Source organism: Schistocerca cancellata, chromosome 1 (assembly GCF_023864275.1).
Source record: "Schistocerca cancellata isolate TAMUIC-IGC-003103 chromosome 1, iqSchCanc2.1, whole genome shotgun sequence".
In the NCBI taxonomy this organism is placed as follows: domain Eukaryota; kingdom Metazoa; phylum Arthropoda; class Insecta; order Orthoptera; family Acrididae; genus Schistocerca; species Schistocerca cancellata.
The window spans coordinates 783,858,643-783,875,835 of NC_064626.1; the positions used below are offsets into that span (position 1 = coordinate 783,858,643).

Genomic DNA, 17,193 nt, shown 5'->3' on the forward strand with positions numbered 1-17,193 from the left:
TAATTCCACATCTCAGGAGTCCAAATCTTGGTTATACATCATTCTTAGACCCAGGAGAACATTCCGTCCACAGTATTCTGGCTTCTTCTTCAAGTTAAGGAATGAAGGCTTTACTCTGGGAGCATTTCCTTCCTCATCTGATGGGTATGGGTGTGTGTGTTCATCTTTATTTTAGTGTTTGGCTAGGGTGTTTGTGGGACGTGTTTTTAAACATCAATGGGGAAGTTGGTTATACTTATTTTGTGATGTCTATATTTACCTATCCAGGAGTGCGATAGGACGTCTATGTGGTCCTCGCTGTTCAAGTGGGACTCCAAGGTCCCTTATAAGGGGGTTTGTGGATGTTACCGCTTTTTGATAAAATCGTCTGGCGATTTGTTGGTGTCGCTCAAGTACTTCTTTCTCTCGGTGTTGGAACCGCGGAGGTACCTGACAGACTTGTCGTAATATCATGTTCTGCAGTGTCTGGAGTCGCTGTATGTACGTTCTCGCTGCACCACCCCACACTTCACAGGCGTAATCAAACAGTGGTTTTAGGTACAATCGGTATATCAGCAGGCCGTTTTCAATGGTTAGGGCAGAGTGTTGATTGATAATGGGGTACAGTGCCCCCATACGCTGGTTTATCTTCTGCTGGACTTCTTCAATTTGTTGTCTCCAGGTGAGTTTCCTGTCCATCAGGACTCCTAAGTAGTGTGCAGCCTCTTGCCACTGGAGTTCCATGTCGTAGATGCGGAGTCAGCGGTGAGGCATTGTACATTTCCATGTGAAGATTATGGCTTGTGTTTTTGCCAGGTTAAAGCTGATGCGCCACTTTGCTGCCCAGTCTTGTAGTGCATTGCAGGCACTTTGTAGGCGTGGCACAAGTACTTCTTTCCAGCGGCTGCGGGTAAAGATCATTGTGCCATCTGCATAAATGGCACGTTCGACTTGTGGAATTGCAGGCAGGTCGGAGGTATAGATGGTATATAACACATGTCCAAGGACGGATCCCTGTGGTACGTCAGCCTAGATTTGTTTTGCAACAGAGGTCGCATCTTCAACTCTGACAGTGAAGGTATGATCTTCTAGGTAGGAGGCAATGAGCTTCACGTACTTGGTTGGGAAGCCGAATCGGCAAAGCTTCCAGATGAGGCCTGAGTGCCAGACACTGTCAAAAGCTTTAATAACATCGAGCAGCACAGCTCTGCAGTATTCTCGATGATTGAATGCACTGGTGGTGTACTCCACTGCCCTGAGTATCTGCTGGGTGGTTGAGTGTCCACTTCTAAAACCAAACTGTTCCGGCGGCAAAATCTCCTCTTGTGCGATGATTCGTTGCAGCCGGCTGACAAGTAGTCACTCGAAGAGCTTACTAATGTGTGGTATCAGGCTAATTGGATGATAGCTGGAGGGTTGCTTGTGATTTTTCCCAGGTTTGGGCACTGCAACTACAATGGAGTGCTTCCAAACTCGTGGGAATGTAGCTGATCGAAGTATCCAGTTAAAGATGGCCTTCAGGTGAACGATGGCTGACCATGGGAGTTGCTTTATGATGCGTCCAGGGATAGCATCCACTCCAGGGGCTTTGTTGGCTGGTAACTGCTTAATTTCTTCTTGCACTTCTTCTGTTGTAATGGATGGAATTGGGTCGTCCTCTTCGTCTGCAGCCTGTAGAAGGGTGGCGACGTCTCTCTCAATGGTTTCCACCCTCCGCTGGTCTATGCAGTCCTGGAATGGCTGGAAGTTTGCAGCGAAAGTGTTAGCCAACATGTCAGCTTTCTCCAGTGGGCTGTAGGCTGTGTGGTCTTCAGAGGTGAGCGGTGGAATTCATGAACTTCTATTAGTGAGGAAGCGGACCAATTGCCATCCAACCAGGTCCTGGGTGAAGGATAGTCAATTTATCGGCCCATAGATGGTTCTTCTGCTCAATGACACCTACCCATACGACGCGTCGCAGCTGGTTGATTCTCCACTTGAGGGCAGCGTCCCTGGTGATTCTCCATTCACGGCAGAGCCTGTTGTGGGTACGGATAGCGGCGAGAATGTGTGGCGGAAGGTCCAGCGTCTGTAAAGTGGTGGGTTTTGATGGGTGTGTTGTAGCATGAAGTGCTTCAGTGATATTCTTGGTGAAGCGGTCTACGGAGGCTTTGGTGACATCCTCTTCTGTATCTATGACAGTGACCGAGAAGTCAACGTGATCCCGAAACCTCTGCCAGTTTGTCCTCTTCAGATTAAGATGTCCGGGGTAGTAGTCCAGGATGATGTTCAGCCAAAAGAGGACCAGAAGGGGATCAGAATTTAATTCATGTAGCACTTCTGCATGCACGCATGTATGCATCTTGGTGACGGCGATGTCTATGATGTCCGGTCGGCCGTTGGATGGATAACATGTGGGTTCCTCGGGTCCACAAGCAAAGGCATGAACTTCTTCCATAGCCTGTAGGAGACGTCATCCGCTCTCATTGGTGGTGAGAGAATTCCACGCAGCATGCTTGGAGTCTAAATCTCCAGCTACAAACAGTTTGCCGGGGTGATGCAGCAGCATGCGGGCATCATCCAGTTCCAACACTCTCCGTGGGCTGCAGTACACTGCGACAAAGGTAATATGTCCAGTCTGGGTTTCAACTAGAACTGCAGTTGATTCTATGTAGCGTGTGATTAGTGGTTGAGCTTCGAAGTGATGGATGGAGTTTCAATATGGCTGTTCCCCCTCCATGTGTTGGCTGTCCGTCCTGTAGCAGCAGTAATTTGGAATATTACTGCAGATGCTGCGCTTCAGTATAGTTTCACTGACCATGCAAATATCTATATTTCAGTCGATGAGAAACTGCTGCAGCTCTCGTAGATCGTGCGTGGCATTTTTGGCATTGTAAGCTACAATGCGGAGTTCTTCCAGATGTGGAATTCTAGCCATGTTGGGGTACTGCTGAAACTTCTCTTACTGCCTGGACGGCTCTGCTGACTGTTGATTCACCGGTGGTGGTGATGATTGCTGGAAGTTGTGAGAGATGTCTTGTGACTTTCGCCAAGGATAATGTAACTTGCATCAGAAGTTGTACAATGGCTGAGAAGTCCTGTTGTGGTGCGTGTTGAGCAGCTGGAGGCATCTGTTGTGGTTCCAGTGGTAAGGCTCACTGACTCACTGCAGGTGGTGGTGTAGGAGGCTGAGATCATTGTCTCACTGCGTCAGCGACACTGAGTTCTGCTCGAATTCTGGCTGCTCGTCAGTCCATCAGTGTCGGCCATGCTTTTTCTTCGGTGGTCGGTGGGGCTCGTGGCTGTCAGTGGTGACGTCGAGCACTGGTAGCAGTGTTTTTGTGAAGAGGAGGGAGGCCTCGTTGCCGCCTGCTCTCCTGCTTGCGTTTGATGCATGACCAGAAATTTGCTGGATGCGAACTGCCACAAAGTCCACAGGTGGGCGGTTCTTCCCATTTCCACGTGCATTTCTTTGCTGCTGTGTCCCCTGCCGCATCTAATGCACATCAGGGGCATAGTGCATAGACGTGAGACGTGCCCAAAACCTTGGCAGCGATAACATTGCACTGGTCCCAGTGATTTACATAGTTTTTCGACTGTAGTGCATAGGTTGTAGAACCTCGTTAGTTTGAAGACTTCCCCGATGTCAAGTGGGGCGATTTGTGCCTGGCATGCAGTGAAAATCAACACGTGATGCAACAAATCCCATACCTTCAAGCTCTTCTTTGACGTCTGCGTTGGAGAGCATTTTAGGAATCTTATTAAAGAGCGCCTTGATTGTTGGAGTGCATACTGCGGAGAATGTATAATTAGGTATTCCGTCTCATCCTAGCTTATCCATAACCAAGATGTCATCGTCCTTTGATGAAAGATTCAGCTTCAGCGTGTCTTCACCTGTTTGTTTCACCAGGAACGGCATTTTGCAGTTGGTCTTGAGCCAATTCCATAACTCCTTGTAGTCTTCTTTGTATTGAAGAACTATCAGAGGTACTTTTCACTGTACTGGTGCTGGTGGCGACAGATCTTCTTCCATACCATCTCCACCTTCGCCTTCGTGGTCATGTGTAGCATCTGAGTCTCATGGCTGATCCATTCTTGCACATTGTTGTGCCGCTAACGATGATGTAGCTTCTTGTATTGTCTGTCCAAGTCCTTGTAGAGGTTGAAAACTGTTGGAAACCGGAAGTTCCCAGGAGAACAGTCAGAAAGGTGGAAGTCCAGGATGTACCATGGTACCTAAACACCGTTTTGTGGGAATGGTGCCAGCTTTCAACCATGCCATTACTAGTGGGGTGGTAGGTAATAGTGTTATGATGTACATACCTGCAGAAACTAGCCAATTGGTCAAACAATTCTGATTTAAGCTGCTTCCTTTGATCGGTAGTTACGTGGAGTGGGCAGCCAAACCTAGCTGGCCCAATTGACGTGAAGACAGAGGCTAAGGTTACTGTGGTGGTGATGTCCACAGGTGTTGCCTCTGGCCAGTGCATAATTCAGTTGACTGTTGTAAGAAGATGTTACCGGCTGTTCAAGGAGGACTATGGTCCCACAACATCAAGATGTACATCACTGAAACAAGAGGTTGCGCCTGGAAAGTTACCCACTAGCGTGTGTACCTCCTAGGGGACACCACCTTACAGTAGGCACCTTCAGTGCTGGGCGGGAGGGTTTGTGCACTTCATTGAAGTCTAGAGCTGTGTCAGTGGTAGCATAGCTACTGCAGGGTCACCCAAGGTGGAATGGTCTCGATTGAGGAGCCATACAAAGTCTGTCCCACAACATAGAGCAGGCAGGGCTCTAGAGGCATAGCGAAGCCAGTTTCCATAGAGCAAACCTATTACAAATACTGATCTTCCAGGTCGAGGGTTGGTCATGGGGCTAACAACACCATGCTGTAAAAAAACAATATCATGAAAATTCAACAGAAGCTTCAGAAACTGGATGGAAAACATGTATCACAACCCCTGCAAAGGAAACAGATAAAGGACATGACAATAACATCATTGAATGTGAGGACAATGCTTCAGCCTGGAAAAATGAAAGAAATAGCCAATTAAATTTTAAAATTTAAGTATGGTGTCATTGGGCTACAGGAAATAAGATGGCACGAACATAGGCACATAGAAAAAACCTGAGTACTCATTGGTATACAGTGGACCAGATGAAAGAACAGGCCAATTTGGAATGGGGTTTATAATAATTAGAGAAGTTAGGAAAAGCCTACTAGAATTTGAATCCATAAATGAAAGGATATGCAGACATAGACTAAGAAGGAAATTTAGGAACACATCAATAGTAAATGCAATTGAACCAACAAAGTAAAAGGACATAATAAAAGAACATCTCTAGAAAGACTTGGAAAAAGTATGCTGTGTAGGGCCTAAATATAACCTGATGCAAGTAACAGGAGATTTTAATGCAAAAATAGGGAGGAATGAACATCAATATGGAGCTTCTGGAAAGTATGCACTACATGAAGAAAATGTAATAATGTGACTATTAAAAGTACCTGCTTCTCACACAAAAGAATCCATCTGGGTACCTGGAAGTTTGCAGTCAATGGAGTAGTCAATCAGACTGATCATATTTTAGGAACTGCACACCACTCCACATCAACTATAGATGTACGGAGCTGCGGAGGACCAAACAGTAACTTAGACCACTTTGTGAGAAAATCAGTTTTGGGAAAGAAACTGTCATTAACAAATGGCAACAGAACAGAAAAGAAGATGAACTGGAATACTGACAAACTGAAAATCCCTGATGAAGTAAAACTAAGCAGAAAGTTGAGCAATGAAGAGACTGCAGTAGGAGTAGACAAAAGGTGGAACAGGATTGAAAAAGCCATTAAAGATACTGCAAAAGAAATAACTGGCATAGGAAGGAACAGAGGAACACAGGAATGGTTTGACAAAGATTGCAGGCCAGGAACAGAGTAAAAGAACAGGACAAGCATAAAAGTGCCACAGAGAGAAACCAGAAATAATGTGGAACAATATAGAGAATTCAGTAAAAGAGCTAACAGATCATGCAAAAGAAAGAAATGAGAGTGGACTAAAAAGAAATTTCAAGAACTAGAATAGTTAACAGAACAGGGTGAAATAAGAAAGTTCTACCATGCTGTAGGCAAAATAAACAGCAGATTCCAGCCAAAAACAATGACATGCCCCAGTTAAGATGGGAAAATGATGGGGGAGGATAAACAGATAGTGAGAAGAAGGGCAGAGTATTTCAAAAATACACTGAATGCCAGCTTAGAAGCTGAAGAGACAGCTGCACAGTAGGAAAGAGCGGAGCTGGAAGTAGACAATGATGCCAATAAGGCAAGAATGCCAACACCACAAGAGTCTCCCAGGCTGTGCACAAGACAAAAAAACAATTAAGCCCTTGGGGAAGACAGCATCATCCCTGTATTAATAAAAACTGGTGGAGGGGCTGTAATGAAGGAACTGCACATATTAATATCTGATGTATGGGAAACAGAACCTATACCAGATAATTGGAAAACTGGAATAACAGTCCCCATTTATAAGAAAGAGGATAGAACAGCTTGTGAAAACAATAGAGGTATAACACTCCTAAGCACAGATTATAAGATCTTCACAAATATATTAGACAAAAGGATACAGAAGTGTGCAGAAGACATACTAGTGGAACATCAGTGTGGCTTTCAACCAGACAGAGGAACAACTGATCAAATATTTGTGATAAGACAAATCATGGAAGAGTTCTATGAATACAATATAGATCTGCATTTCCTATTCATCGACTTACAAAACATAGGCTGTTTCTGCAATAAATGATGTATTCACCTCCAAATAGTAACATCCCATCAAAATCTTAGGTGGTTTCTGAAATAAATGATTCAATTGCAAAGTCAGTCATTAAAACATGTAGGTTACTTCCCATTGATGTACAATCATGAAATTTGGCTACAAGCAAGGTTTCACAGACAACCAATGGGGAAAAAATCCGAAAATGGTTAATTTATAACTACATCAGGTAAAAAAACTTGATTGTCATTTGTTATTCAAATGTCTACCTGTCTGTCCACCTGTTAAGATCCCTTTTTCTTTGAAACGGGTAGACAAATTAAGTTGAAATTTATGTCACATACTAAGATCTATGGTCCCTTGGTGGTGTAGAAAACAAATTCATTGCTTGAACAAAATATTAGGACACCCTTTTAGAGGTTTCTAATTCACGTAAGATTTCTGTTGCAACAGAGCATAAGGTGTACATGAAATGATTACATTTACAGATCAATAGCACAAGTGGTTCGTAGGTGCCAGGTATCAACCCATGCTGAAGCACACTTATTAGTACGTGGTGTCGCCTACAAGACAGTCAATTCAGGTACTGACTCTACCATCCAGTTGATCGTACAGATCGCAAAAACTGTCCTGGGATATGCTATGCCACACCTGCTCAACCTTTTCACATAGTTCTGTAGCAGTCATTGGCTGATGAGTGCATGAGTCACTTCTTGTCTCACCGTATCCCACACTTGCTCGATTGCAGGCAAGTCTGGAGATCATGGTGGACAACGAAATTGCTGCACGTCTTGCAGAGCACACTGAGTTTCATGGGCAGTGTGCGAGTGAAGATTATCCTCTTGAAATAACACAGTGCCATTTTGTTGCATGAATGGCAAAAGAATAGGTCCAAACAGCATTCTGCATGTACCCAGTGCTGGTTAGCATCCCTTCTGGAGACAACATAGGTGAACACGAGTTGTAGCTTATACACCCCAGATCATTAGGCCTGTGGTGTGGCCAATGTATTTTAGACAAATGCACTCTATGAGACAGCATTCACTAGGTCTACATTGTACATGCAAATGACCATCACTTGCATGCATCCAGAGCCTGCTTTCATCACTGAAGACCACAGCTTGCCATTTCACCTTCCAAGTGTTCCTTTGATGGCACCAGTCGAGCCATGCATGTCAAGGTTGTAATGTGAGCGGAAGATGGGCAGATGTGTGTGCTCAAAATCCCACTGCTAATAACCAGTTCCCAACAGTTCATGTTGACACATCTGTATTCACATGCCCTCTACCTGTGCTGTGGTGGCTGTATGATCTGCCATTGCTGCCCTTACAGTACAACAATCCTGGTGGGCATCTGTGCTACGTGGATGACCAGAACCTCATCTACTAGTGTGAGAATGTTTACATGACCACTGATACCAGCATTGTTGCAAAAGTGACACAGCGCATCCAACTTATGTGTCAATTCTCTGAAAGGACCATCCTGCCACTCAGTACACCACAATTTGACCCCTTTCAAACTCACTAAGTTGGCTGTAGGAAGCATGAGTGCATCTCTGTGGCATGGTTGCCTGCTTTCTTCACACATCTGCACCACAATTAGCATTCTGACTGTGAGCATTCCCTATTAAAGGGCAGAGACAAATGGTGCACTGGTAGCTATGCCATTATGCTATTTAATGGCAGACAATGATGAAACCATTATCAGTACATCTACTATCACCCATGAGGCATATGCCATTCATCAGGTCAAAACTGACATAGTCTTTCCCAGTACACTAATTCCCCCCCTCCCTCCATCACCCTCCCCTCTCCACTCCAAGCAGTATATTCTGATACGTGCAAACTCACTCATCAAAACCTATAGGATACTTCCCACTGACATAGAATCGTGCAATTTAGTTAGAAGCAAGGTTTCATAGTACGTATAATGGAAAATACCTGGAAAGTGATAATTGTAATTATATCAGAAGAAATTTTTTTTTTGTCATTTGCTCTCTAAATGTCTCTCTGTCCATCTGTTAACACCCCTTTTTCTCAAGAACAGGTGGACACACCAAGTTCCAATTTATGTCACATACCAAGGGTCATGGTCCCTTGTGGTGTAAAAAAAATTAAGCTTTTAAGGTAATGCAGTCAAAAGGTACAATAGTTTATATCACATATTTTGATACCCACAAACTCACTCATCAAAGCCTAAAGGTTACCTTCGGTTGACCAAGAATCATGAAATTTAGTAAAAAGCAAGTTTTCACGGTACACATAAAAGGGAAAAACCCAAAAATTGTTAATTTGTAATTATATCACAGAGAAAGAAAGAAGCAGTTGTTTATTATCTGAGTGCGTGCCTGCCCGTCCGTCTGTTCAGACCCCTTTTTCTCAGGTAGAGGTAGACACATCAAGTTGAAATTTATATCACATACTAACGTCTATGGTTCCTTGGTGGTGTAATGAATGTGAGATATGGCCATTTATGTCATGTATTTTGATACTCAAAAACTCACTTGTCAAAAACTATAGGGGATTTCCTGTTGGCCAAGAATCAAGCCATTTGGAAAGAAGGAGGCTCAAAATAAAGTGAAAGAAATCAGAAAATTGTTAATCTGTAATTATATCACACGAAAAAATATTTCTTTTGTCATTTATTATCCACATTCAAACTTCGAATTAAACCATTGTCTAAAGTCTCAGAATTCCCAGGACCTATGTCTTGCCAGTATCTATCTTGATAACACGCAAAAATCATCAAGATTCTTGATTCCTGGGATGAATGAACTGTCTACATACATAATTAAGTTTATATGGAACCCTCTCTCCCACTCCCCTCCTCCCCTCCATGAACCATAGACCTCGCCCCACAACGGAGGGGTATCTGTTGAGAGGCCAGACAAACGTGTGGTTCCTGAAGAGGGGCAGCAGCTTTTTCAGTAGTTGCAGGGGCAACAGTCTGGATGATTGACTGATCTGGCCTTGTAACACTAACCAAAATGGCCTTGCTGTGCTGGTACTGCGAACGGCTGAAAGCAAGGGGAAACAACAGCCGTAATTTTTCCCAAGGGCATGCAGCTTTACTGTATGGTTAAATGACAATGGCGTCCTCTTGGGTAAAATATTCAGGAGGTAAAATAGTCCCCCATTTGGATCTCCGGGCGGGGACTACTCAAGAGAACGTCGTTACCAGGAGAAAGAAAACTGGCATTATACGGATCGGAGCGTGGAATGTCAGATCCCTTAATCGGGCAGGTAATTTAGAAAATTTAAAAAGGGAAATGGATAGGTTAAAGTTAGATATAGTGGGAATCAGTGAAGTTCGCTGGCAGGAGGAACAAGACTTTTGGTCAGGTGAATACAGGGTTATAAATACAAAATCAAATAGGGGTAATGCAGGAGTAGGTTTAATAATGAATAAAAATATAGGAGTGCAGGTAAGCTACTACAAACAGGATAGTGAACGCATTATTGAGGCCAATATAGACACGAAGCCCACGCTTACTACAGTAGTACAAGTTTATATACCAACTAGCTATGCAGATGATGAAGAAATTGAAGAAATGTATGATGAGATAAAAGAAATTATTCAGATAGTGAAGGGAGACGAAAATTTATTAGTCATGGGTGACTGGAATTCAATAATAGGAAAAGAAAGAGAAGGAAATGTAGTAGGTGAATGTGGATTGGGGGTAAGAAATGAAAGAGGAAGCCGTCTGGTAGAGTTTTGCACAGAGCATAACTTAATCATAGCTAACACTTGGTTCAAGAATCATAAAAGAAGGTTGTACACATGGAAGAACTCTGGAGATACTAAAAGGTTTCAGATAGATTATATAATGGTAAGACAGAGATTTAGGAACCAGGTTTTAAATTATAAGACATTTCCAGGGGCAGATGTGGACTCTGACCACAATCTATTGGTTATGAACTGTAGATTAAAACTGAAGAAACTGCAAAAAGGTGGGAATTTAAGGAGATGGGACCTGGATGAACTGACTAAACCAGAGGTTGTACAGAGTTTCAGATAGAGCATAAGGGAACAACTGACAGGAATGGGGGAAAGAAATACAGTAGAAGAAGAATGAGTAGCTCTGAGGGATGAAGTAGTGAAGGCAGCAAAGGATCAAGTAGGTAAAAAGACGAGGGCTAGTAGAAATCCTTGGGTAACAGAAGAAATATTGAATTTAATTGATTAAAGGAGAAAATACAAACACGCAGTAAATGAAGCAGGTAAAAATGCATACAAACGTCTCAAAAATGAGATTGACAGGAAGTGCAAAATGGCTAAGCAGGGATGGCTAGAGGACAAATGTAAGGATGTAGAGGCTTATCTCACTAGGGGTAAGATAGATACTGCCTACAGGAAAATTAAAGAGACCTTTGGAGAAAAGAGAGCCACTTGAATGAATATCAAGAGCTCAGATGGAAACCCAGTTTTAAGCAAAGAAGGGAAAGCAGAAAGGTGGAAGGAGAATATAGAGGAGGCTCTATACAAAGGCAAGGTACTTGAGGGCAATATTATGGAATTGGAGGAGGATGTAGATGAAGATGAAATGGGAGATACGATACTGCGTGAAGAGTTTGACAGAGCACTGAAAGACCTAAGTCGAAACAAGGCCCCCGGAGTAGACAAAATTCCATTAGAACTACTGACAGCCTTGGGAGAGCCAGTCCTGACAAAACTCTACCATCTGGTGAGCAAAATGTATGAGACAGGCGAAACACCCTCAGACTTCAAGAGGAATATAATAATTCCAATCCCAAAGAAAGTTGCTTTTGTTGATGTTCATCTCACATCCTCCATTCAAGACACTGTCCATTGCGTTCAACTGCTCTTCCAAGTCCTTTGCTGTCTCTGAACTATCAGTTTAATAAGCCACGGCTGCAAAATACTAACACGAAATCTTTACAAATGAATGGAAAAACTGGTAGAAGCCGACCTCGGGGAAGATCAGTTTGAATTCTGTAGAAATGTTGGAACACATGAGGCAATACATACCTTACGACTTACCTTAGAAAATAGATTAAGGAAAAGCAATCATACGTTTCTAGCAATTGTAGACTTAGAGAAAGCTTATGACAATATTGACTGGAATACTCTCTTTCAAATTCTGAAGGTGGCAGGGGTAAAACACAGGGATCGAAAGGCTATTTACAATTTGTACAGAAACCATATGGCAGTTATAAGAGTCGAGGGGCATGAAAGGGAAGCAGTGGTTGGGAAGGGAGTGAGACAGGGTTGTAGCTTCTCCCCAATGTTATTCAATCTGTATATTGAGCAAGCAATAAAGGAAACAAAAGAAAAATTCGGAGTAGGTATTAAAATCCATGGAGAAGAAATACAAACTTTAAGGTTCGCCGATGATATTGTAATTCTGTCAGAGACAGCAAAGGACTTGGAAGAGCAGTTGAACGCAATGGACAGTGTCTTGAATGGAGAATGTAAGATGAACATCAACAAAAGCAAAATGAGGATAATGGAATATAGTCGAGTTAACTCACATGATGCTGAGGGAATTAGATGAGGGAATAAGACACTTAAAGTAGTAAAGGAGTTTTGCTATTTGGGGAGCAAAATAACTATTGATGGTCGAAGTAGAGAGGATATAATATGTAGACTGGCAATGGCAAGGAAAGCGTTTCTGAAGAAGAGAAATTGGTTAACATCAAGTATAGATTTAAGTGTCAGGAAGTCGTTTCTGAGAGTATTTGTATGGAGTGTAGCCATGTACAAAGTGAATCATGGACGATTAATAGTTCGGACAAGAAGAGAATAGAAGCTTTCGAAATGTTGTGCTACAGAAGAATGCTGAAGATTAGATGGGTAGATCACGTAACTAATGAGGAGGTATTGAATAGAATTGGGGAGAAGAGGAGTTTGTGGCACAACTTGACTAGAAGAAGGGATCTTTTGGTAGGACATGTTCTGAGGCATCAAGGGATCACCAGTTTAGTATTGGAGAGCAGCGTGGAGGGAAAAAATCATAGAGGGAGACCAAGATATGAATACACTAAGCAGATTCAGAAGGATGTTGGCTGCAGTACATACTGGGAGATGAAGCAGCTAGAGTAGCATGGAGAGCTGCATCAAACCAGTCTCAGGACTGAAGACCACAACAACAACATGGAACACTCAGTCATACTTGCGCCTAGTCAATTTTCTTAGTCATTAATCAGCACACTAATGATTGAGCATTTTTGAAATTTTCATCAATATCAAGGGTACACAGTAAATCAGAGCATGTATCATGCCCCAAACACTATAAAGACTTACATATTGGCACAAGATTGTCAATGAACACACCAAAAAGCAGGATGTCCAGTGATTGTCATATGTTCTTATCATCTTACTTTGCAATCCTTCATTGACACAAATGTGCGTTATGCATGTTTGATAATGATGAAAGAGTTGATAATGGTCAATCACTAAGGTAATGATTAATAAGTACAACCAATGCAGAAAACTGTTCTGAAGGGAGAAATTAATTTGGACTGTGGATTCCAGCGTACAAAATAAATTGTACTTTATAGATTAGTTTCCTACAAAATACAGGGCAGTCCATAGCTAACTTTGGTTACTATTATCCTTCCCGCTTAAGTGGTTCAAAACACACGCGGTTCAGCCACTGCTCGCAAGCCTTTATTGGTTTAATAAAAAAATTTAAAAAAAGCTCACTCCTCTGTTTGTTATTCTTGAGAGAATATATGTATGTTTGGAGATATGGGCACATTGATGTAGCCTTAATTTTAATTTTTGGACACAATAATGTCAAAATTTTTTAGCAGATCATTATTTAGAAACTGCATCTTGCATAAAGAATATGAACTCAAATTAGTTCCATTGAAAACTATACTTAGCACAATTACACTGATGGAAGAAAAATTGCAAAACAAAAAGTAATAAATGTAGAATGTTCAAATTTCAATTTGTCTACGTAAAATATTTGAGTGATTAACATTGCTAGAACACAACTTAATGTGCACACGAGATAAGCCACTGCAAATGTGAAATTCTGATACATTAATAACTGGCATAACTGTCAAAATGTTGGGCTGGAGTTCCATGCCTGTTGGTTGATCGATACAGGGATGGTTAGTGCTCTTTGTGGATGGCGTTGAAGATGCCATCGAATGATGTCCCACATGTGCTCGATTGGAGACAAATCTGGTGACGGAGCTGGCCAAGGCAACACATTGACATACTGTAGAGCATGTTGGGTTACAACAGCGGTATGTGGGTGAGCATTATCTTGTTCGAAAACACTCCTGGAATGAACTTCAAGAATGACAGTACACACGCCGTATCACCACACTGGCGTACAATTTTGGAGTCAGGTGCATGGGATATCTGCAAGAGTGTTCCTGCTGTCAAAAAGATCACATCCCAGACCATAATTCCAGGAGTAGATTTCGTCTGTCCAGCATGCAGACAGGTTGAGGTCAAGTCCTTAACTAGCCTCCTCCCAACCAACACTTGGCCATCACTGGTACCAAGACAGAATCAGCTTCCATCAGAAAACACAACACATCTCACCCTGCCCTCCAATGAGCTCTCACTTGACACCACTGAAGTAGCAAATGGCGGTGGTTTGGGGTCAGTCAAATGTGCACTACAGGGGTCCGGCTTGGAGCTGTGCTTGAAGTAACTGGCTTGTAACAGTTTTTTGTGTCACTGTGGTGCTCACTGCTGATCAAATTGCTGCTGCAGATACAGTATGACAGAGCCATATGATGAACACAATGGTCTCCCCTCTTAGTAGTGTCACATGGCAGTCCAGAGCCCGGTCTTCTTGCAACTACACATTTTCATGACCACCACTGCCAGCAATTATGCACAGTGGCTACATACCTGCTAAGTGTTTCTCCAATATCACAGGAAGAAAGTCCAGCTTCTCGTAGCCCTATTACACAACCTTGTTCAAACTCAATGAGGTGTCGATAATGGTGTCTTTGTCACCTTAAAGGGCATTCTTGATGAACATAAACACACCACATCCAATCTCAGAGGTAACCAACACTCAACACTGTTACATCATGTATTTAAAGCAAACCTGATACACATCCTCATAGTGGTGCTACTTGCACCACTCTTATGCGACTGGTACAAAATCTGAATAGAAATCATCTTTCAGATGTAGAAACGAACCTACCAACTTTTGTCTATGTTGCACAACTCCTTCTTGGTGTTGCAATTTTTTTCTTCTGTCAGTCTATGTACTGTATAATCTACCTAAATTTTTGACAGCAATACAATGAACACTTTAAAAGAAATGTTCATGATAAAAACACAATTTACAATTGTATAGTTATTTATTGACAAGTCTTTACACTAGCAGGTTTCAGTGACTCAGCCCCATCTTCAGCTGTACCTATAAATTGTAGGTCAAGGCATCCACGTCATAGATAGCTTGTAAGGCAACACATCTGCCATACATGGCTTACCAAGTTACCTTTGACATGGATTCTCTGAACTACTATTTATAGATGCACTTGAAGATGAGACTGAGTCATTGAACCCTGACAGTGCAAAGGCTTCATTCAATAAATAACCATATATCTGTATCAGACATTTTAATGATGAGCATTACATTTAACAGTTGTGGATGTCCCACTAGCAAAAATTTGTTACTTCAAGACCACTTTATTCTTTTCTGGGTGGTAACTTGTTATTCATGCAATCTGTATTTATGAGGGGGAAAAAAAACCACACACACACACACACACACACACACACACACACACACACACACACACAAACTAGACTTTAAGGAAAAGAATACAGAATGCCTTCATTTGAACAGAAATTATATCAGTACAAAATTAATGCAGCTCCATGTCACCTTACATTTATTTTGCACAATGCTCTCAGCTAATGCTGTCTTGGATTTAATTTCTTCAGCATCAGGAGGTGGTCGTCTTCCTTTCAGGTAATTGTTCAGCGCCTCTGCCTGCTCACATAGGGTTTTCAACGAATGTTCTGAAAATATGAAAGTACTATCTTATTTTCTCATATTCTACATCATATGCTGCTCTGAAGAACAAAAATGAAAGTTACACACTGCAATAGATAAAAAAGAAAATTTATAATATGCCACACTTCACTGAAGGATTCATTGACATTGTATGATCACAAACAGCATATTAAAATATGATACAATCTTGCACTCCGCATTTATATAACCCTCTCCTGCGGATAAAGATAAGAAGGAAGAAATGAAACCCGGAAGAAGAACCTGGAGTTGCACAATCCTACTTATAGAGGAATTAAAAAGAACAAGGCACCAACTGAGCACCAAAAAGGAAGTTAACATACAAATCTAAACTTCATGCAATGTAAGTAAGTTCCAAATAGCCTGACACAATGATTGCTTCAGCATCTGAAGTCAGTTCCTTCCACACAAGAGTCTCATCTATGTTATAGTGTGGCATCACTCAAGAGGTAAAAGTGATTTACTATGTGCACCATACCATACAATGGATGGACATCCTTCTCATTTGTCACAAAAACATTATTCCATGCTGAAAGTGTTATTCAATGTTTTTGTGTCATTTTCACTTGATTCAAAATGTTTATAAATGGCCACTGGCAAGATCTCAATAATTTATTACAATCCCTCTCAACTCATTTTCCTGCCTTTTTTCCCCTTGTTATGTAAGCTCAGTGGTAATATAATTCTCCACTTTAGTGTTACCTTGTCCAGTTTCCAGTGGTGATGAGAATAATTTCTTAATCCATTCCTATTGCATCACTTGACAGAGATTTCACCAACCAAATTACTTTATACCATTGTGACAAAAATGGGAATATGAAATGTCAAGTCACCACAGTGTCAACATAAAATCATCAAACACTGATTTCATGTTTTCGGTTTTATCTCTGTTGGTGATTATCATCAATAGATGGAAACAAGGAAACAGTAAGAGTAAACATTATATACTATGAATCACCATAAGTACAACTTATCAAGAACTCTCCATAATTGTGTACAAAACTCTTACCACCAAGGAAGCTTTTGTTTTTGAGAACTTTCATAGTTCTATCAATTTCAGGAAAAGGGGTTAGCAATATTTCTATATTAACATGTCCTTTTGTTTCTTCAATTAAAGTATTTGAGCCCATCTTTTCCACAAGATTAATAAAATGATTATTACAAGCACTATTAATTTGTGAACACAGTTTAGGCACTCAGTTTAATTGTGATACTATCATGAAAACCTGACTTGCCATCCTCTCTCTCTTTCCACTATGACCTGTATAGTTTTAATTTTATCATGGTATTGTGGTCTACAGTCCAAAGACTGATGTGATGCAACTCTCCGCACTAGTCTATTCTGTGCAAACCCCCTTCATCTCTGTATAACTACTGCAACATATTTCCATTTGAACCTGCATGATATATTCATGCCTAGGTCTCCCTCCACAGTTTTTATGCTGCACAGTTTCCTCCATTACCAAACTGATGATTCCTTGA

At 41.6% G+C, this 17,193-nt stretch overlaps 1 protein-coding gene across 1 annotated transcript in view; it reads right to left on the minus strand.

Moving 5' to 3' along the window:
• The window catches only part of LOC126187448 (methyltransferase-like protein 17, mitochondrial), a 126,749-nt gene that overhangs the window by 89,385 nt on the left and 20,171 nt on the right, over window positions 1-17,193 (minus strand). Inside the window, exon 3 of the mRNA XM_049928537.1 lies at window positions 15,567-15,698. Coding sequence (XP_049784494.1) covers window positions 15,567-15,698 — 132 coding nt within the window. The remainder of the gene's footprint in view (window positions 1-15,566; window positions 15,699-17,193) is intronic.